This window comes from Notamacropus eugenii, chromosome 1 (genome assembly GCF_028372415.1).
Source record: "Notamacropus eugenii isolate mMacEug1 chromosome 1, mMacEug1.pri_v2, whole genome shotgun sequence".
Taxonomy (NCBI): domain Eukaryota; kingdom Metazoa; phylum Chordata; class Mammalia; order Diprotodontia; family Macropodidae; genus Notamacropus; species Notamacropus eugenii.
This window is the reverse complement of record NC_092872.1, coordinates 276024682-276046381: the sequence shown is the minus strand read 5'-3', so window position 1 is coordinate 276046381 and position 21700 is coordinate 276024682. Positions and strand designations below refer to the sequence as shown.

General features: G+C 38.1%; 1 protein-coding gene across 2 annotated transcripts in view; it reads right to left on the bottom strand.

The window, feature by feature from the left end:
* PCDH15 (protocadherin related 15) overlaps positions 1-21700 on the bottom strand; it is a 2324555-nt gene that overhangs the window by 419511 nt on the left and 1883344 nt on the right. For both annotated transcript variants that reach the window (XM_072628920.1, XM_072628919.1), the window contains one exon: positions 13186-13379. In XM_072628920.1, the coding sequence (XP_072485021.1) occupies positions 13186-13379 (194 nt within the window). The remainder of the gene's footprint in view (positions 1-13185; positions 13380-21700) is intronic.

Here is a 21700-nt window from a genome sequence, read left to right as displayed (position 1 = left end):
AAGTTCACTACTGCAGTTTTCTACTCTTAAATTCTGTGATTTTGAACAGGAACTTATACGTTTACTGCAAATGTGATAGTAGACAAATAGTTTCACCTCATTGATCTTAATTTCCATATGTATAAAATGGGGATAATTATACCTATAGTACCTACAAGTTTTGGGGGAAAAAGTCATAGAAGCCTAGATACAGAGTTGGATAGGAACTTAGAAGTAATCTCGTCCAATCTACTTGTTTTACAGATAGGCCCACTTGGGCCCAGGTAAAATAATTTGCCCAAAATCATACGGGTTCAAATTAAATGGCAGAAATGAGATTCAAAATCAGGTTCTGTGGCTCAGTATAATGCACTGGACAGTTTTTAAAGTGTTATGTAAATGTTAGTTTTTATTACTATATGATTAATGATGATGATCATATAACAACCAATATTTATACAGAGCTCACTATCTGCCAGACACTGTGCTAAGTATTTTATGGATATTATCTCACTTGATACTCACAACCACCCTAGAAGGTAGACACTATTATTATCCTCATGTTACAAGTGAGGAAACAGAAGGCATCCAGAAGTAAGTGACTTACCCAGGATCATACAGCTATGAAGTCTCTGAGGCTGCATTTGAACATAGATCTTCCTGACTCCAAGTCATCTAGCTACTTCTAGACAATGAAATTACACAACATTGTTTGTCAGGAAAAAAATCTTTCATTAACATTCTGGATCTGGTATCTGAAGACTTGGGCTTCTGATTTACTTGCTTTGTGATGATAAGCAAGTGACAACTTTTCTGAGTTGTTTCCTTCTCTGCCAAATGAAGAGTTTTGAACTATGTCACCTTAAATGTCCATTTAGTGTTCAGTTAATGGTAAAAATAACAAAAGCAAAAGTGGTGGTGGCAGTGGTAGTGATACCATATATTTCAATAGGGCCATACAATCTGCAAAATATTTTCTTCATGAAAACTTTGTCATAAAGTTCCTAAAAGTATTATTATTTTACAGAGGAAGAAACTGAAATAAATGTTTGCTGACTAGTGCATGTATTTTCCTATTATTTTTAGAATTGTTTTGATTTTTCAGTTGTTCAGAATCAATTTTTAAGTCTCAGCAGCTTTCTTGATCTCCAAATAAGATGTGTCTAAATAGTCTTTGTGTCTCTTAAAGGTCACAGAAACCAAGAGATAGATAATAACCCATGTGGTTGGTTTTCTTATCTCCTAATGTTTAGCACAGTGCTTAGCACATAGTAGGTGCTTAATAAATGTTCATTTACTATTTGAATGACTAAATCTGATTAGAAGGGCAAGAAAACTGCTGAGGCTTAGAAATTGATTCTGGACAATTGTCTGATTTATGGGAAGACAAGGAGAGGAATTACCTAGGAGGGAGTAAGGTGACAAAACTGGAGGGAATACTCACATGGATGAAATCACAGATCTAGTGAAGTATAGAAACTACCGACAATAACATATTATCAATAGTCATGATAATCTAAACTAAGGCCAATGAACTAAGGTCAATAAATATACTATGGAACAGGCATTTTTGCTAAGTACACGAGTTACAAACAAAGGCTAGAACTTGGTTCCTGATCTCAAAGAACTCACATCTAAAATAAGGAACAATATGCAGTTCTCTATGAATATACATACAAAAGCTAGGTATAGGCCACTAGGTATCAAGGTGGATAGAATCGTGGACCTGAATTCTGGAAGCCTTGATCTTCCTGAATTTAAATCTAGGCTCAGACACTCACTAGCTTTATGAGCCTGGGTCAGTCACTTAACCCTGGTTTGCCTCAGTTTCCTCATCTGTAAAATGAGCTGGAGAAGGATACAGCAAACCATTCCAGAACCTTTGCCAAGAAAACCCCAAGTGGGATCATAAAGATTCAGACATAATTGAAATAACTGGGCAAAAATAACTACATACATATGTATATACACATATATGTGTGTGTGTATGTGTATGTGTGTACATGCATACAAGAGCGATACAGTGTAAATGGAAGTTAACATCAGAGAAATGGCATTAGTATGTGCAGCGGTAGAAGTGAGACAACAGGAAAAGCCTCCTGCATGAGGTAGGATGTAAGTTGAGTCTTAAAGGAAACCAGGAAACCATGAGGCAAAGGTTAGAAGGGAGAGAGTTCCAGGAAAGGGGACAGGCAGTGTAAAAGTGTGGAGTTGGAAGGGGAGGAAAAAGTAAGATGACTTTGTTGATTGTTATTCTTCATTCTTTAAGAGGACCAAAATGATATTACTATGTTTGGGTCAAGGTACCATGCGCCCAAATGTGACTGATCAGATCTATATGAGATCAGAAGGCTCTACCACAAGTCAGTCACAAATAGTCCATAAGTAAGAAGACTAGAAAAGTAGGAGGGAACCCAGTTGTGAAGGGCTTTCAATTCAAAATATAGGATTTTATATTTGATCTTGGAATTAATAGGGAGTCATTGGACTTTATTGTGTAGAGATGGTGGTAACATGCTCAGAGTTGTGCTTTAGGAAAATCGCTTTAGGAGTTGAGTGGAGGAATGACTGGAATGGGGGAGGTGGGACAAAAGAGGCAAGATGGCCAATCAGAAGGCTACTCAAATAGTCCAGAGGTGAAGATGTGTCCTAGCCTAGTGGAAGTGCATATAGAGGGAAGAAGATGTACATGAAAGATGCACAAATAACAAATTTCAACATGGATTGGATATACACAGTGAGTTTAACTGAGTTGAGGATGACACCTATGTTTTGAGCCTGGGTGACTGGGAGGATAGTGGTGTACTTGGTTGTAATAGCAAAGTTCGGAAGAAGAGAGGGTGTGAGAGGAAATATAATGAGTTCTATCATACTTTATAAAATATTCTTACACATGATCTCATTTGAAATTCTCTAAGATCCTTGATTCAGTGAAGAGGACTCTTCCTTTCGGAGCACACAACCAAAGCTGTTTTGGCTTTGGGCCAAACTTTCTCATTTTTATTGTCAAGCACTTCTATGTACCACCAAAGGAAAATAGGAATGTAGGGAAGAGGTGGGAAATGTATAAGCCAGAAGTACAGACATAAGAACACAATGGAAACCAACTGGTTAAACAGAGAAATGTCTCCAATCAGCTAACAGTTAGGGAGTGTGATTAAATGACCTACAACCCTTTCATGTTCATAAACAGACACAACCCACTGATTTGTAATTGGACCCTCCCTTCCCACATGTTTTCTTCCTGCTCAGGAGATGAGTGATGTAAGCTGCAATTTTGTTTCTCTGATAATTTTCCTGATTCCTCCATGGGATAGTGCCATTTTATCCTCCCTTCCCCTTATTTAATTAGATCATAATTCTCAGTTAAACTAGCTTCACACATAATCAATAAGTCACTAGGTATGTGATAGGCTCCTTCCTAGGTTCTGGACACTATGGAGTTTCTGGGGCACAAAACAAAAAAATGCCTTTGGGGAGGTAGTATTCAATATATAGCCATAGATAGGCAAGAGAGAATCAATATAAATACAAAATAATTTTCAACGTTAAAACGATGGGTTTATCAGGAAGACTAAGATTCAAGCTTGCCTCTGAAACATGGATTATGACTCAGTCAATTAAAAAGCATTTATTACAGACCTATTCTGTGCTGGACCCTCTGCTTGGTACAGGGAATAAAAATACACAAATAAAATAGTCCTTGCTTTCAAGGAGCTTATATTCTATCATGGGAAAGAAAGTACATATTTACAACAATGTAGTGAGGAAACATCTCAACAAATCAGCTGAATCACTAAGACTATAATCAATCATAGATGAACTTGTCAGTCAACGTTATTGAGGGCAGTTTTCACTCCAAGAAGTCCTTACACTGATTAAATCACAGCATTCCCCCCTCAAAAAAATAATCTTTCCTAAATAATGAAAGGATCTCAGATTTCTGAGTTTATAAGACCTATTGCTAAGGGGATCAATAGAAAATATGCATTTAATTCAGAGCTTCTCAGTCTCTACAAAGAAATCAAGTCCCACAATTATTAGCCTTCCAAAGGCAGTTTTCAGGAAGATTTTTCTTCCAAAGATCTATTTGTATCTAACTCAACCTGCATTGATAGTCTAGTAGTCTACATGAACCCAACTATGAAACAGTAAATGCTATAATCCTATGATCATTTTTGTATAATTGCAGTCAGAATGGTGGATTTATATTTAACAGATAAAACACAGTGAAAGTGAATATTAGATAGTGGGATCCCTCAGAGATCAAGACTGTTTTCAAAGTAAATAGTGAAACAGGGTCAACCAATTGAGTGGTGAAGGACAGTGTGAATAACCATCTGATCATTAGAAAGATCTTTGATCAGATCACAGCAGCAATGAGAAGGGGAGGACAAGTAGGGCATTGCCTTACATGCCAACATTCAGGGCAGATAATTTTGGAAAGGATCTATTTTTGACCTCTGCTCATCTGGAGACCATGGTACCTAGCTCTTAAGCCTCATGTTCCTCTACAAGCTACAGTGGTGGTGATGATAGGCATTTAGAGAATGTAGAGTCCAGGAAAAGGAATGGGGTCTAAGGAATGGGGAGCAAGAGGGAGGTGGGTAGACGACTCCCTTTCTCATAGCAGCTACATCCAGGACACATTAAGGGAGGGAAAGGAATTAGAATGTGACCTATGCACTGCTCTAGTGGGCAGCAGCAGATCGTTTGAGCTCTTCTAGTCTAGTTCATGAACAAGCTGCTGAATTGCTGCATTCTTCCCAGAAGACACAGGGCACTGACATCCTTCAGCACCTTATCCTTTGCCACCACCATTCCTATTGCTGCAATACTCTCCAAAGAGTTTGATGTGAACAGGGTTGGGTCTTCTCAAGACCCCTGCCACTTGATGCCCAGGTGAAAAACCAAGCAATTTCTAGTTACTTCTTATTCTTCATGTGATCCAGTGATGCATAGGTAGGAAGACTTTTCAACTGTGATAGTTACTCTTAGGTACTTCTTTTTTCCTAATGGCTACCACTATAGTGAGGTGCTTGCAATGAAAGAATCCATGTGGATGGTGAGAATAACCAGTGTATTATTTTATTCAGCAGCCTATCAAAAAATAACTACAATGAAACATCATCATCATCACCATAGACGGTCATTTATACCACACTTTAAGGTTTCCAATGGGCTGTACAGGCATTACCTCATTTGATTCTTACAATAACAAACCTAGGAAGCTGGTGGTACTATCATTCACATTTTACAGATAAAGAAACAGAGGTAGAGATTAAATGAGTTGCTCAGTGCACCATAGTGTAAACTTTAACTGAAGTGTTCCTGAGTCCAGGTCCAGAGATCTGAGCCACCTTCTATCTAATAAATGTCATATTGAGTAATGCTAATTAACTATATAGCCCTTGATTTTCTGTATAAGTGTTGAAAGGAACTAACACACATTTGCCAGTAAAATGATATGCTTAAAAATTATTTGAAATAAGCATATTTTCCACAATTTCAAAATAATATTGTTAGAATGAATTATTCTTACTAATCACCATTACAGTGATTAGAATCCTGGAATCATAACAGTTCTACTTTAAGATGATATTAACATATAGTTTGGAAAGTAATACATAAATATGCTAACACTGTCATTAACATGGGTATTCCTTCCAGCAATGAAGATGACAGTTTATTCAGGACCTTCTATCCTATTTAACCCTCTGCTGTATCTTCCCCTGCATTTACCATAGGAGGTTCATGTAACATGCTCATGGTTTTCCGTGAGTTCTCTTAACATCCCAAAGATAAAAATTGATTATCATCCAACTTGAACCTAGATCCCCATGAAAGCTCCTTCCTTTTCCCTTTTCTCCCCACATTGACCACTAGGTGTTTCTGAAGGGGCCTTTTGCCCTCTCTACTTACTCAGAATTGGTCGTAGATTTTATATTTCTTTTGTCCTTTGGATTTATCCTTCACAGCCTCTACCCAGTTCTGTTTTTCTCAACAGGAAGATTTGGAAAATGTCAGATGTGTTAAATATCTTTTTATTTCCTAGGTAGAATTATGTTAAATTTTTTAAAAAGTAGTATAATCTTTCTTAAAAGTCATCTTCTTTACTTTCTGATATCTAATGTGCCAATATATTATTTTTTTCATTATAGTCTATACAGAAGCTGACCCAATTTTGACTGAAGTTACATGGATTGTCAGAATCATCAATATATAATAGAAGCAGAAGGGGCCCAAAAAGTCATCTATTACAATCTGCACATTATAGGAAGGACAAAATTGAGGTCTATATATTATTAATATTATCTGAACCTCTCAGAATATTTATTTTTTTTGACCTGGGAAATTAGGATCTTGAAAATCACATTTCTGGCTAACATATATCAAGGATTATTCTCAATCTTTGACATACATTCCATTAATCTACACTTTTACCTCCAGTTCTAATACTTCAGGGCAATTTTCTATTATGGTTTCTTGAACAAAGGTATTCTTGTTTTGATTTTTATCATGTTCTCCTGCCAGCCCTTTGAGATGTAAATTATCTTTCCCTTGCCTGTTTTCTAGGTGAGATGTTTTTGATAGCAGATATTTTGTTTTTTTTCCTTTTTGTTATTTTTTAATAATATTCTTCTTCCAGGTTTATTCAAAGAATACATTACTTTTCAAGATTTCCAGTCATCTTTTCTGAACCTCTATTCCTCTCCTTATGTTTTACTTCATTTTTCTTTTTAATGAGGCTTTCCATTCACTCTTAGAATCCTTGTGGACATTCTCTCCTCTAGGATTATTTCAGAATGATTCTTTTTCTGCAATTTTATACTAAAATCTTCACATCCCATAATTTTAAATTGATGGCATTAGGGATTTCCACTAGTTTGGTTATTTTCTAAATCTCTCCTCCCTCTACCTCACCTTTGTCCAATGTGAGTTTAGCCCTTGAACCTTCCCCCTTAGGTCTGTGGAAGATGCTGGATGGACAACTGTTGAGAGACCAGTGAAGGCAGCTGATGATTCACTTGTTCCACCAGTTGAGTGCTTCCAACTTTTATTATTAATACAGTAATGATTATATGCAGTCACTGACCCTAGGGTACAAAGCAACCACTGAGGCTTGTGTGTGGGTGAGAGGAGCTTTGTGCCAGTAGAGTATGATCTTTTGTTGGTGTGATTATTGTTTTGTTTTGTTTTCTTTTGATGCTTATCTTGCTGATATTTCTTATCTTTCTCTTTCCTGACAGCTATTTATTTATTACTGTTTTTGAAGCTCCAATTGGCTGCAGATTTTTACTCTATCACCTGAAGGAAAGGACTTCCTGTGACTGTCACTTATAACACATGACCTTCCAAGCACTACTAATTTCTCCATGCTAGATTTATATGACTGTCATTAATGAATATCATTTAAATTTCCCTTTAACTAACATTTTTTTTTTTATTTTCAACATCTACAACCCTTTGACGATCTAACAACCAAGCAATCTAGGCTAAAGATCCAATTAATGATGAAGGAAATGAATTCTGTACTGGCAGGGCTGACTTCTCAATATCTTCAAATGAATGCCAGAGCTGGATAGTATAAGTGCTACACTCCAACTTGTGAGGTCAAAGTATTTAAGTCTTTAAATCATTAACATCTATAATATTCCTTCAAAGTAAGTGACATTTTTTATACATAGGGAGACTGAGGAACAGAAGAGTTACCTGGTATGCATGCCTTAGTGACCTGGAAAACTCTGAAGAGACCTTGAGGTCTACTTTTATAAAGCTCACTCAACTATTCTCTCACCTTGTGTTTCTACCCTATCTTTCCCTGGGGTAAAATTGAAACACTGATGTCATGATGAGTGATGAGTCCATGAAAGGTTTTCTCAGTCTCATATTCCTTCTGTATTTTACTTCTAAAGTAAAAAAAAAAAATTCAGGTGACATCTCTGTGGGCTTTAAACTATAGAATGATATATAAAATCCACATTCAAATTCATCTTTGCTTGCCCAGGAAATGAGGAGAGAGTTACTATTCTGAACTCTGTGGATTTTTGTGATATCTATACTTCTTATCTGATCATAGAAAATATTTTAATGATTTTCAATTGAAACAATCAAGACCAGCAAACGATTAGTCACCAGAATAAACCTGTACTTAACTTTGTAGGGAGGCAGCCAAGATGGTGGAGTAGAAAGACAAAAAAAAATGCAGGCTCTCCCCACACAGCCCATAAAAGACCCGTAGAGAGGGACTCTCAACAAATTTTGGAGCAGCAGAAGTGGAGAACAAACAGAGTGGAGGAGATTTCCAAACCAGGGTGACCTGAAAGGTCCATGGGAAAGGTCATTTGCACCCCACATGGAGCTGAGCACTGAGTCCAGCCCATCCTTGGCCACTGGGCACGGTTTGTGAACAGCCCCTGGGGGCAGAATCTCCAGTCCCAGTAACAGCGAGTTTGCAGATCCCTCAACCCACAGGTGCCAAAGGTCAGTGACAGGGGCTTTTTCAGGAAGGGAGAAGGGCCTTCCCATAGCTCTAGCCTCAGGCAGCAGCCCACAGAGGCCACATCAGGCAGGCAGCAGGAATTCTCATGGCAGCCCCTACAGCAGCCCAAGACCATGGCTGGATCGTAAAAACCCCTGGGGGCACTGAGGGAGCTGGTCTTTGTCTGGCACTGAATGGTGGCCCTGCCCCCACATCTTGACTGAATACCACCACCACCACCACCACCCCCCCACCAGTTCTGGCTTGGTGGAACTGGAGGTCAGGTGCCTGTGGAGAGGAAACTCTGCTAAGATTTTGGGCACAAAAATCCTTCTCTGCGCACAGACCAGTACACGCTTCATTGTGCCACCTTGGAGGAACTGATATCTTACAGGTCCCCAGAGTATATCCTACTCTTGGCAAAGGACCCAAAAGTCAAGTAACTGGTTGGGAAAATACCCAAAAAAGGGAAAAAAGTAAGACCATAGAAGGTTTCTTTCTTGGTGAACAGATATCTCTTCCCATCCTTTCAGATGAGGAAGAACAATGCTTACCATCAGGGAAAGACATAAAAGTCAAGGCCCCTGTATCCCAAACATCCAAAATAAATATTCAATGGTCTCAGGTCATAGAAGAGCTCAAAAAGGATTTTGAAAATCAAGTAAGAGAAGCGGAGGAAAAACTGGGAAGAAAAATGAAAGAGGTGCAAGAAAAGCATGAAAAGCAGGTCAACACCTTGCTAAAGGAGACCCCCCCAAAATGCTGAAAACACCTCTAAAAATAGGCTAACTCAGTTGGCAAAAGAGGTCCAAAGAGCCAATGAGAAGAATGCTTTAAAAAGCAGATTTAACCAAATGGAAAAGGAGGTTCAAAAGTTCACTGAAGAAAATAGTTTTTAAAAATTAGAATGGAACAGATGGAGGCTAATGACTTTATGAGAAACCAAGAAATCACAAAACAAAACCAAAACAATGAAAAAATGGAAGATAATGTGAAATATCTCATTGGAAAAACAACTGACCTGGAAAATAGATCTAGGGGAGACAATTTAAAAATTATGGGACTACCTGAAAGCCATGATCAAGAAAAGACATCATCTTTCATGAAATTATCAGGAAAACTGCCCTGATATTCTAGAACCAGGGGGCAAAATAAATATTCAAGGAATCCACTGATCATCTCCTGAAAGAGATCCTAAAAGAGAAACTCCTAGGAACATTGTGGCCAAATTCCAGAGTTCCCAGGTCAAGGAGAAAATATTGCAAGCAGCTAGAAAGAAGCAATTCAAGTATTGTGGAAATACAATCAGGATAATACAAGATCTAGCAGCTTCTACATTAAGGGATTGAAGGGCATGGAATATGATATTCCAGAAGTCAGAGGAACTAGGACTAAAACCAAGAATCACCTACCCAGCAAAACTGAGTATATTACTTCAGGGGAAAAAATGGTCTTTCAGTGAAATACAGGACTTTCAAACATTCTTGATGAAAAGACCAGAGCTGAAAAGAAAATTTGACTTTCAAACACAAGAATGAAGAGAAGCATGAAAAGGCAAACAGCAAAGAGAAGTCGTAAGGGACTTATTAAAGTTGAACTGTTTACATTCCTACATGGAAAGACAATATTTGTAACTCTTGAAACTTTTTTCAGTATCTGGGTAGTGGGTGGGATTACACACACACACACACACACACACACACACACACACACACACACTCACACAGACAGACAGAGAGCACAGGGTAAATTGAATAGGATGGGATCATATCTTTAAAAAATGAAATTAAGCGGTGAGAGAGAGATATATTAGGAAGAGAAAGGGAGAAATGGAATGGGGTAAATTATCTCTCATAAAAGAGGCAAGTTAAAGATTTTTCAGTGGAGGGAAAAAGATGGGAGGTGAGAGAAAAAATCATGAAGCTTACTCTCATCACATTCTACTAAAGGAAGGAATAAATGCACATTAAAGTTGGTATGAAAACCTATCTTACAATACAGGAAAGTGAGTGAGAAGGGGATAAGCAGGGTGGGGGGTATGGTGGAAGGGAGGGCTGTGGCAGGAGGGAGTAATTTGAAGTCAACACTCTTGGGGAGGGACAGGATCAAAAGAGAGAATAGAAGCAATGGGGGTCAGGACAGGATGGAGGGAATTATACTTAGTCTTACACAACATGACTATTATGTAAATCATTTGCAAAACTACACAGATATGGCCTATGTTGAATTGCCTGCCTTCCCAAAGGGAATGGGTGGGGAGGGAGGGATGAGGAGAAGTTGGAACTCAAAGTTTTAGGAACAGCTGTTGAGTATTGTTCTTGCAACTAGGAAATAGAAATACAGGTAGTGGGATATAGATAGTTGTCTTGCCCTACAGGACAAAAGAGAAGATGGGGAAAAGGGAAGGGAGGGGTGTTAGAAGGGAAGGCAGATTAGTGATAGGGGCAATTAGAATGCTCGGTGTTTTGGGGTGGGGGGAGGGGAGAAATGGGGAGAAAATTTGGAACCCAAAATTTTGTGGAAATGAATGTTGAAAAGTTAAATAAATAAATTAAAAAAAAACTTTCTAGGGAGAAATGTGTTCTAAGGGGCAACAGATATTGGGCATGAGTAATAGAAGGTTGGCCTTTCACGTAATCACACAAAATTTTGCCACATTCTAATAAACAGGTTTTTCACACCACCATTTTAGAAAGGAACACCCATCTAGAGTATTACAGTAAGATTTTCCTTCCTAAATTTGCTTTTGACTCTCTGGCATTCATGTTTCAACAGCACTTTTGACCTGGACATACCCTTATGTCATGTGACTTTCTTATCCTGGGATATCTCTTTGCCTTCTGGCCCCTTCTCAGGTTGGTGAGTTTCTCTTGAGGCCTCCACATAGGGATAGGCCCAAGCCATCCTTAACTCATTCTCCTCCCAAATCTAATCTTAATTTTCATTAGTATGTCACTATCTTACTACACAGTAACACACCTCCTTATCCTATTTTTCATCTTCCTTAATGTACTGCCTTCCACCGTTAGAATGTTAATTCCTTGAAGCCATGGGCTCTCTTTTTAACACTCAGTCAACAAACATTTATAAAGCATATACTACATGCCAAACACCATGCTAAACCCAAGGATACAAATAAAATTAAAAAGAAAGACAGCCCCTGCCCTCAATGACCTTACAATCTTAATAGGAAGACAATACACAAAAAGTAGAAAAGAAAAGGTGGATTGGAGGGGGTGGAAAGGGGTGCAGGGTACAGGGTGTATTGGAGAGTTCCAGAGAACTCCCAAAGTAGTAGAGCTGGTGGCAAATGGGCTGAAAAAATTGTGTTGCACACTATCATCTCTCATCAGAGGTGCTGGACCCATGACCTTGCCTTCTACTTGCTTATATTAGTTTTCCCTGGATTTAGTTCAGTGGGCCAAGCTCTGTTTAGGAAAAGAAGCAAACAAATAAACAAAACAAAAAGCCTTGTTTTCTTGCTTATCTTAACTCATTATCTTCATAAGCCTAAGCAAATAGATTCTTTTATAAAAGATTCAATACAATAAGTCCTGTTTAAGTATACACTAGGTTTTCCAAAATCCCTGTTCTAGGCCATTGGAGGCATGTCCTATCTACTTTGCTAGCCTTATTTTAAGTTAAGCCTGTTCATTCTATTGTCTAGCCAAGCAAGGCTTTCCTCTTCTCCTTATATACAACACTCCGTGCCTGGTCTCAGTTTGTCCTGGCTGACTCCTGCTCCTAAAATTCCCACTCTCCTCATTTCCACCTCTCCTAATATAATTCCTCATCTCCTTCAAGACTTACATGCATCACCCCTTTCATAAAGTCTTTCCTGATGTTCCCTAAATGTTCACTTTCCCCACCAAAATCATCACCTTGAGTTTATTTTATATAAGCCAACATATGTGCAGGTCAATTTCTCCATATTAACTTTATATGACTATCATTCATTAAAGTGTTTAACCTTTTTCTTAGCCTATTTAAGGGCAGCTAGGTGGTGCAGTGGATAGAGCACCAGTACAGGAGTCAGGAGGACCTGAGCTCAAATCTTACCTCAGATGCTTGACACTCTCTAGCTCTGTGACCTTGGGCAAGTCACTTAACCCCAACTGCCTCATCCTGGGTCATCTCCAGTCATCCTGATGAATATCTGGTCACTGCATTCAAATGGTTCTGGAGGAGAAGTGAGACTGGTGACCTGCACAGCCCTCCCTCACTCAAAACAAAGTCAAGTGCAAGTCATGTCATTATTTCTGTGATGGCATGGTCTTCTTCAGCAATGAAGGATGAACACACAGCCTATTTAGATTTTCAAACTCTATGACTCCTTGACGATAAAATAAACAAGAAATGCAAATAGTGTCTAAATTGAGAAAAGAGTCTGTGCTCTGGGAGCTCTGATGTGTAGGAGAAGCCTGTCTATTGCTCTCAAGTAACAATGGGGACAATGGCTCTGTTGCCTCAGAACTGCCATCCTTTGCAGAGTCCTGCATCAAACTAAACATATAAACTTGATAGAGTTAATTTAATTTTCAATTCTTTGGTGGCTTAATAACTGCTTTTATTGCTGATTTTTTTCAGCAAATTAAAGAGCGGCACAGGCAGTTCCCAGGATTTTTAGGAGAAAAAACAAAACACACTGTGGCTCAATTTAATTTTGAGGCTAAATATACGTCCTGAAGAAGAGACTCCGTGTATGTGTATTAAAATGCAATTACCTTCTCTCTGCAGGTGGGGCGTTATCAGCTGCTTGCACGGTGAGAGCATAGGTTCGCCCCACTGTCAATTCCACTCCTGATGCAATGGTAACAAGGCCTGTGGTTTTATTGATGACGAAATCACCCTGATCCCCAACGAGGATTTGGTATGAGATCTCCCCATTTGACCCTTCGTCTGCATCTACTGCGGTGAGCTGCAATTGAAAATCACACATAAATCCCTTAGGAATCAACCTGTCACCAAATGGTCTTCCCCATCCCTTTTACCTAAGGAACTTTCAGAGGAAAATAACATTAACAAATTAGGGGAAAGTTTTCTCCTTTGGTGGTACTGAGAGAATCACAGTTCAAAAATGTTTATTTTCTTTGGGGGGGCAGATAAAGAAGGAATTTCTTATTTCTTCAGGTTTACCTTTCCTGTAAATCAAAAGGTAAAAAAGAAGGAACCTCATAGTGTGACTCAAAGGAAAGGGTAACAGATTTGGAGTTGGCTGAGCTGAGACCAAATTTTCTTTCTTCTACTATGTATCTGCTAGTACCTATGTGACTCTCCACAAATCATTGAAGTTCTCTGGCTTTCCATACCTTCATATAAAATGAAAAAGATTGGTCTAAGTGAACTAAAAGTTAATATCTAGTACTGAATCTAGGATCATGTAGCAATAAAATTATAGAAACTTCTCATTTTCTCATTTATTTTCTCTTCCTTCCTAGGTATCTTCCCCCAACACACACACACACACACACACACACACACACACACACACACATATACACACAAACACAGAGCATCTGTATGAAAAATTGCAAATTCTTTCCTTTTCATTCTTTAATTCCCCTAGTTTGTTTAGCTTTCCCATTAGCTTTTTTTCTCTTTGGCCTCTTACTATCTCCTTCCTTGGAATCTTCCTTATTATAAAAAAAAAAATGTGTGATAAAATTCATTTGCACTAAAAATGAATTATCCATTCTTTGCCCAGAAATATTTGAATTTTACTGGAACTCAGTAAGAGTTGGGAATGAATCTTTAACTGGATTGATTTACTTCAGCTGGCCAACAAAAGTGATATTTGTAAGACTTAGGAGCTCTTCCTCCTAATTACCCCAGAAATGTCATTTTTACTTGTGCATAATATGTCTGCCTAAAGCTCTTCCTGCATTCATCTCTATCAAATGGCTAAGCCTCCCAAGTGGGCAACTGCTTGCAGTCATCAGAGAGTGGTCCAATACGAATTCACTAATGAAGGATGCTCATTGGTCTGCTTTAGAAAGTGGATTCTGGAAGGAAAGAAATACTGAGGAGTGTTATAAATCATAACGCTGATGAACATTTATGTGATTTTTAAAAGTTTGAACATGCCTTGCATACATCATCTCCATTTTACTTCAGAACAAATTGTGGCACAGAGACTAGAGATATTCCTCTGATCTTTCTGAAGATAAGGAAACAGCTTCATAGAGGGGCTTACCCAAAAGAAAATGGTAGACAATTTTCAGACCCAAGATTCCAGCCCCAGTCTTTCTTTAAGTCCAGTACTTTCTCTTCTATGACAACTTTCTTGGTTTTTGGCACATAGGCAATTGTGAAATTTGAATTTTCTGTTTCTTACTGACAGGCAGCAGAAGTTAAAAGAAATTTGAGGAAGTATCAGGCAGGACAAAGTAAAGAACAATTGTACTTCTGAAGAGAAGGGTGCACATGAGCCTGATTAGTTTGTGTTAAATTAGTTAATCAGAAAAGAATGTACATATATGTATGCCCACAAACACACACACACATACACACACACACATTTGTCCTTTCAGTACAAATTTACTCTGACTCACTCCAATGATGAGTTTATTGAAAATGTTTCTCAGGGGGTGGAGCCAAGATGGTGGAGGAAAAGCAGGAATTTCCCTGAGCACTCCCCCAAAGCCCTCCAAATACCTGCAAAAAATGATTCTAAACAAATTCTAGAGCTACAGAACCCACAAAATGATAGAGTGGAATAAATCCCCAGCCCAAGACAACCTGGAAAGTTGAGAGATAGGGTCTTTTGCACAGGGTAAAGAGTAGAGCACAGTCTGGGGTGGGCTTCGTAGGCACAAGGGGCCAGAGCAGGACCCAAGGGATTGAATTACTGGCAGCTGTGGTGGTTTCCAGGTTTTTCAACCCACAAACACCAAAAAGGTCAACAGGAAAACTTTGTGGGAGCTGGGTGAAAGAGGATCGCAGACATAGTCTGACCATCCTGGCCCCAGCTCAAGAGCAATGAGGGCAGGCAGTGGGTGAGGTGGCAACAGCAGCAGAGGCTGCTTTTGGAGCTCTGGGCCCACAGATGGTGGGGGATAGAGTGATGGATACAAAATCTCTGAATCCTGGAACAGTAAACCCACCCAAACCCCAACCCCAGTGGAGGCAGAGTTCTACCTAGACCAAGAGTTAGAAAGTTAAATGTTAGGTTGGGAAGATGAGTAAACATCATAAAAGAATTCAGACTATAGAATCTTACTTTGGTGACAAGGAAGGTCAGTGCATACAACCAGAGGAAGACAGCAGAGTCAAAGCTCCTACATCAAAAGACTTCAAGAGGAATAAGAATTAGTTAGAGGCCATGGAGGATCTCAAAAAGGATTTTGAAAAACAGGTAAGAGAAATAGATGAAAAATTGGGAAGAGAAATGAGAGTGATGCAAGAAAATCATGAAAAATGAGTCAACAGTTTGCTAAAGGAAACCTCCCAAAAATACGTAAGAAAATAGCACCTTTAAAAATAGACTAACCCAAATGGCAAAAGAAGTCCAAAAAGCCAATAAGGTGAAGAATGACTTAAAAAGCAAAATTGGCCAAACCAAAAAGGAGGTCAAAAAGCTCACTGAAGAAAATAATTCCTTCAAAATTAGAATGGAACAAATGGAAGCTAATGACTTTATGAGAAATCAGCAAAGGATAAAACAAAATTATAAGAATGTAAAAAATAAAAGACAATGGGAAATATTTCTTTTTGAAAACCACTGACCTGGAAAATAGATTCAGGAGAGATAATTTAAAAATTATTCGACTAACTCAAAGCCATGATCTATAGACAACATCTTTCAAGAAATTATCAAGGGAAATGGCCCAAATATCCTAGAAACAGAGGGTAAATAGAAATTTAAAGAATCCACTGATCACCACTGGAATGAGATCCTAAAGGGAAAACTTCTAGGAATATTGTAGCCAAATTCCAGAGTTCCCAGGTTAAGGAGAAAATATTGCAAGCAGCCTGAAACAGTTCAAGTATTGTGGAAATTATATCAAGATAACACAAGATCTAGCATCTGCTACATTATCAAAGGGCTTAGAATATGATATTCTGGAGGTCAGAGGAGCTAGGATTAAAACCAAGAATCACCTACTCAGCAAAAGTGAGTATAATCCTTAAGGGGGGCAAAATGGACATTCAATGAAATAAAGAACTTTCAAGCATTCTTAATGAAAAGACAAGAGTGGAATAGAAAATTGACTTTCAAATACAAATATCAAGAGAATCATGAAAAGGTAAATAGGGAAGAGAAATCATAAGAAACTTATTAAAGTTGAACTGTTTACATTCCTACATGGAAGGATGCTATTTGTATCTCATGAGAACTTTCTCAGTATTAGGGCATTTGGAGGAGATGATAAATAGATAGACAGAAAGACAGATAGATAGATAGATAGATAGATAGATAGATAGATAGATAGATAGATAGATAGATAGATAGATAGATAGATAGATAGACAGACAGAAAAGTAGATAGAAAGATAGAGTGCACAGGGTGAGGTGAATATGAAAGGATGATATCTAAAAATAAAATTAAGAGGTGAGAGGAATATATTGGGAGAAGGGGAAAGGAGAGACAGAATGGAGTAAATTATTTCATATCAGAAGCAAGAAAAAAGGTTTTACAATGGATGGAAAGAGAGGGAATGTGAGAAGAAACGAGTAAACCTTACTCTCATTGGACTTGGCTTAAGTAGGGAATAACATACACATTCAATTGGATATCTTACCTTACAGGAAAATAAAGGGGAAGGGGATGAGGGGGATGATAGATGGGAGGTCAGATAGTGAGAGGGAGTAGTCAGAAGCAAACATTTAGAAAAGGGAGAGGGTCAAAGGAGAAAATAGAATAATTGGGGGATGGGATAGGATGGAGGGAAATATAGTCTTTCACAACATAACTATAATGGAGGTATTTTGCATACCTACACATGTATAACCTATATTGAATTGCTTGCCTTCTCAATGGGGGTGAGAGTGGAGGAAATAATGGAGAGAATTTGGAACTCAAAGTTTTAAAAACAAATGTTAAAAAATTGTTTTTACATGCAACTGGTAAATAAGATATATATAGGCAATGGGGTATAGAAATCTATCTTGACTTTCAAGAAAGTAAAGGGGAAGGGGATAAGACTGGGGAAGATAAAAAGAGGGTAGACTTGGGGAATGAGTAATCAGAATGCATGCCATCTTGTGGTGAGAGAGAGGGGAAAGATGAGGAGAGTATTTGAAACTCAAAATTTTGTGGAAATGAATGCTGAAAACTAAAAATAAATAAATTTAAATCTTGCAAAAAGAAAATGTTTCTCTGCTTCTAGCTGAAATTATTCCCATTTAAAAAATAATAAAGTGTTCAATGTTTTATACTAGGGAACTCCATTGTAAGTTTCCTTAAAAGGTAATGCTTTACATGTATTCATTTTTTGTGTCCATATAATATACATAAATGACTATATTACCTGATTTGCCGTTTAAATTCTGATTATGATTCACATATAAATATAAGAGAGTGTTAAACAGAAATAATTTACTAAAGACAGAAAAGGGGATTTTAGAGTGAAACTGAGCAGTTAGGAGCTAAAGTGTGTTTGGGGGTAGAAAGATGCAGTTGTTGGGAGGAAAATCATCTCATAAAAGGATCATGGAAGTAGGATAAGAACGTCAGGTCTGGTCCTGAAGGAAGACACAGAAGCTGTTTACAGAAACAGTCAAAATGAATGATGTATTTCTGAACAAGGGAACCATTCATGCCAGGTAAACTTATTCTTCTTTATTGGTGGATGAAATTGGGAAAAAAGTGGATGCAGGTAATACAGGCTATATAATGTATGTTAACTTCAGTAAATCACTTAGCACAATGTCTCAGGAAATCTTAATTAAAATTTAGCTCTAAATGGATTTGATTTTAACATTCTTACTGGGATTTAAATTAGCTAATGAAATTTTGTGGTTAATGCCAACATATCAAGATAAAAAGACGTGTCAAGAGGGATGAGGCAGACATAGTTGTTACGACTAGTCTGGCTTAATTTTTTTTAAAATAACTACTTTGTAAGCAGGAGCAAAAGGATAATTGAATTCAAGGCAGGTATGTGTTTGACAAGTATCATAAAGAATGAGAAAAACAAGGCATAGAGAGGAGAAGCAGTTAGAACCAGGAGGACTTGTTCCAAATTCCTGCCTTGGATTTACTAACTGAGCCTCTATGTACAAGTCCCAGAAATTCATGGTACCCTTGGCATTTCTGCAAATCTGTAAGTTATAGAGTAGAAACTAATGTGTGTATGATGAGAATTTCCCATCAGCCACTCCCCCATATCAATGAAGTACAAAGTCTAGATCTAGTTTTTTTAATGATAAAAGACATAACTAAAAATTAAAATAATCTATGAATGAATAAAAATTAAAGAGAGAGAAACAGAACCCAAAACATCATAAACACATATGACTTCATACATCTTCTCACAAAATACTGGAGAAAATGCTGGACAAGTAGGGAAGTTAAGAAAGATTTAGGGAAATGGCTTGTAGTGGAGAGTGCATGAAATTTAGAGCTGAAAGAATATAAGCTCAAATTCTACTGGGGCCAGTTGGTACTGGTGCGACCTTAGCCAAGTCTCTTGATTTTTCTTTGCCTCAGTTTTCTGACTTTACAATGAAGGTTTTAGACTAGAAAAAGGATTATTAATTTGGGGTTTGTGAATTTGGCTTTTTAAAATATATATAATTGCCATTTTATTTCCTTTGCAAACCTCTGTATTTTATTGTATGCATTTAAGGACATTACTTTTAAGAAGTGATCCAATGCCTTCTGTCCTAGACAGGCTTCAGCTAACCCTCCTACATTTTTCTAACTGACCTCCATGCTGACTGTTTCTGTAATGGGACATTCTATTTCCTATTCCTTTCTAGTCTTTTTTTTCCCAGAGCTTAGAAAAATGACTTGTTTGTTTGTTTGTTTTGTGAGCAGAGAGAAGTATGGGGATCTCCCAGAGAAGAACTACCTACTTCTCCCAGAATGGGTTGATACTTTTGAGGGTTGCCATATTAGAGAATGTTCTGGGACAGGGTCATACAGCCATCAGAGGAAGGATGTGAGCCGAAGCCTTCCTGACTAGAAGAGGTTGCTTCTTGCCTGATATCTAGCAAGCATTTAATAAATGTTTATTGGATTGGAGGAATCTTATTTAATTCTTAAATCATGATATGACTATTACTCAATAATATGACTTGCTGATGAGTAAGATGGAATGATAGAAACTTTTAATATGAAAAGAACTTTGTGAAAGAGGTGTGTGTGTGTGTGTGTGTGTGTGTGTGTGTGTGTGTGTGAGAGAGAGAGAGAGAGAGAGAGAGAGAGAGAGAGAGAGAGAAGGAGCATCAGAATCATTGCTTACGTGAAAATGGATGGCTTTGTACTGAGTTTACCCTAGGGAAACTCTCTTTGAACCTAAGACAGGATAAATTCAGAATTTCTTTTGAGGTATGAAACCTGCTTTCTCTGTCTCTCTACTTTTTCCATGTCCTACCTCCTCCTCCTGGTAAAGTTAAGTATTGAAAAAAAAAATAAGAATGACAGCCCAAAAGAGAGAAGACACTACTACCCTGCAAAAAAAATAAATAAAAATCTATGTTACCAGCAAATTGGACCTTCTTGGTAAACATCATTCTATTTCTAGACTCTGGGTTTTTGCTCAGACTATACCCTTTGCCGGCATGCCCTCTCACCCCACTTCTCATGAGTAAAACACCTAGTTTCTTCCAAGTTCCACCTACCTGACCGTCTAATAGCTAGTGCCCTCCCACTCAAAAACCCCAACATTTTTATTTTTTCGTGGGTATATATTTTGTGTTTATGTTTGTACCTAGTTTCCTCCCATTATAAGCTAAAGGGCAGGGACTCATTTTTGACTTTCAATCCTCTGCATTTAGCACTGCCCAGAACATAGTAGATGCTTAATAAATGCCTGCAGAGTTTGAAAGATGAATCAGGTAAAGGGAAAGGAAAGGGAGGGAGAAATGAGACACGAGAGTTGTCAATAGGTTGTTAACAGGGGCTGATCCATTCATTTGGAAGTCCCTGGTCTTCTTCGCTGGCTTTTGGCTCCTCATAATTCTGGCTGATTTTGGACTGATCAGGTAGTTGGGGAATTGTATTGCTGTGATGTTAACAGCACCTCTGTCAGGTTGTTTCCAGGTTAAGAGGCAAACATATAAAGAAGCTATTGATTTATTCAAAAATAAGGTCAATCAGCAAGGGAAGCCAGGGTAAGAGCCGAACAAATTGAGCAGATATGGTGAGATAAAGGGACAGAGCTCTCCCATTGAAAAAAGAAGAACAATGATTTAACTCAAATACTTAGCAATAGCTAATTGTCATGGTAACAGAGTACCCTTTTTTTCTGATTGGGGAATGAGAAAGTAAAAAGAGAAGAAGGGTGATATATACTCCTGCCTCTTTCAGTATTATTTATATTAATGGGGAATGGGTATGTGTATTGAGACTTGGGACTGAGACTTGCTGTACTTGCTGCATGAACCATCTGGATAGTACAACAGTCAAAAAAATCAGTCCAAAAACAATCATCCAGCTCCTACTGTGTGCCTGCCATTGAGGTAAGTGATGGGAATACAAAGAAAGGCAAAACATGAATAAATAAACAAAACCCTTGCTCTCAAAGAGCTCAAAGGCCAATAGAATTGAAAGTTTAGCTGGAAGTCTCCAGCTGGCAAATGATCCGAAAGGGTCAACAGTAAGGTTAGTCCACTACAGCTTCTGATACAGCACAGTAGCTGAAATGACACCAAGCTTTAGGCCAAGTATAAACAGCTGAATGGTTCTTAAGAGAAGGATAGGAGTCAGATTGTGCTGCTCTAGAGTGATACATGGACCAGCTTGGGTAGAAGTGAGGGGGAGTTCTGAAATCTTTGAGATTCTATGAAAAAGCCACAGACACCCAAGAGGGTGAAAAGAATTGACATACACAATGGTCAGATATTCCCCTACTTCTGTAATGAATGCAGAAAATTTTTCTATCATTTAGATGTAATATATTTCATAATTCACAGAATTTCAGAGGTGGCAGGGACCTTGGACATAACTGAGTCCAACCCAAACGTGAACAAGACCCCCCTCTATAATACACCTGAAAAAAGCTTATGTAACCTTGGTTTGAAGATATTTTGGCTTCCCTGCTGAACTCCAAAACCTGCCCCTCTGACCACTGT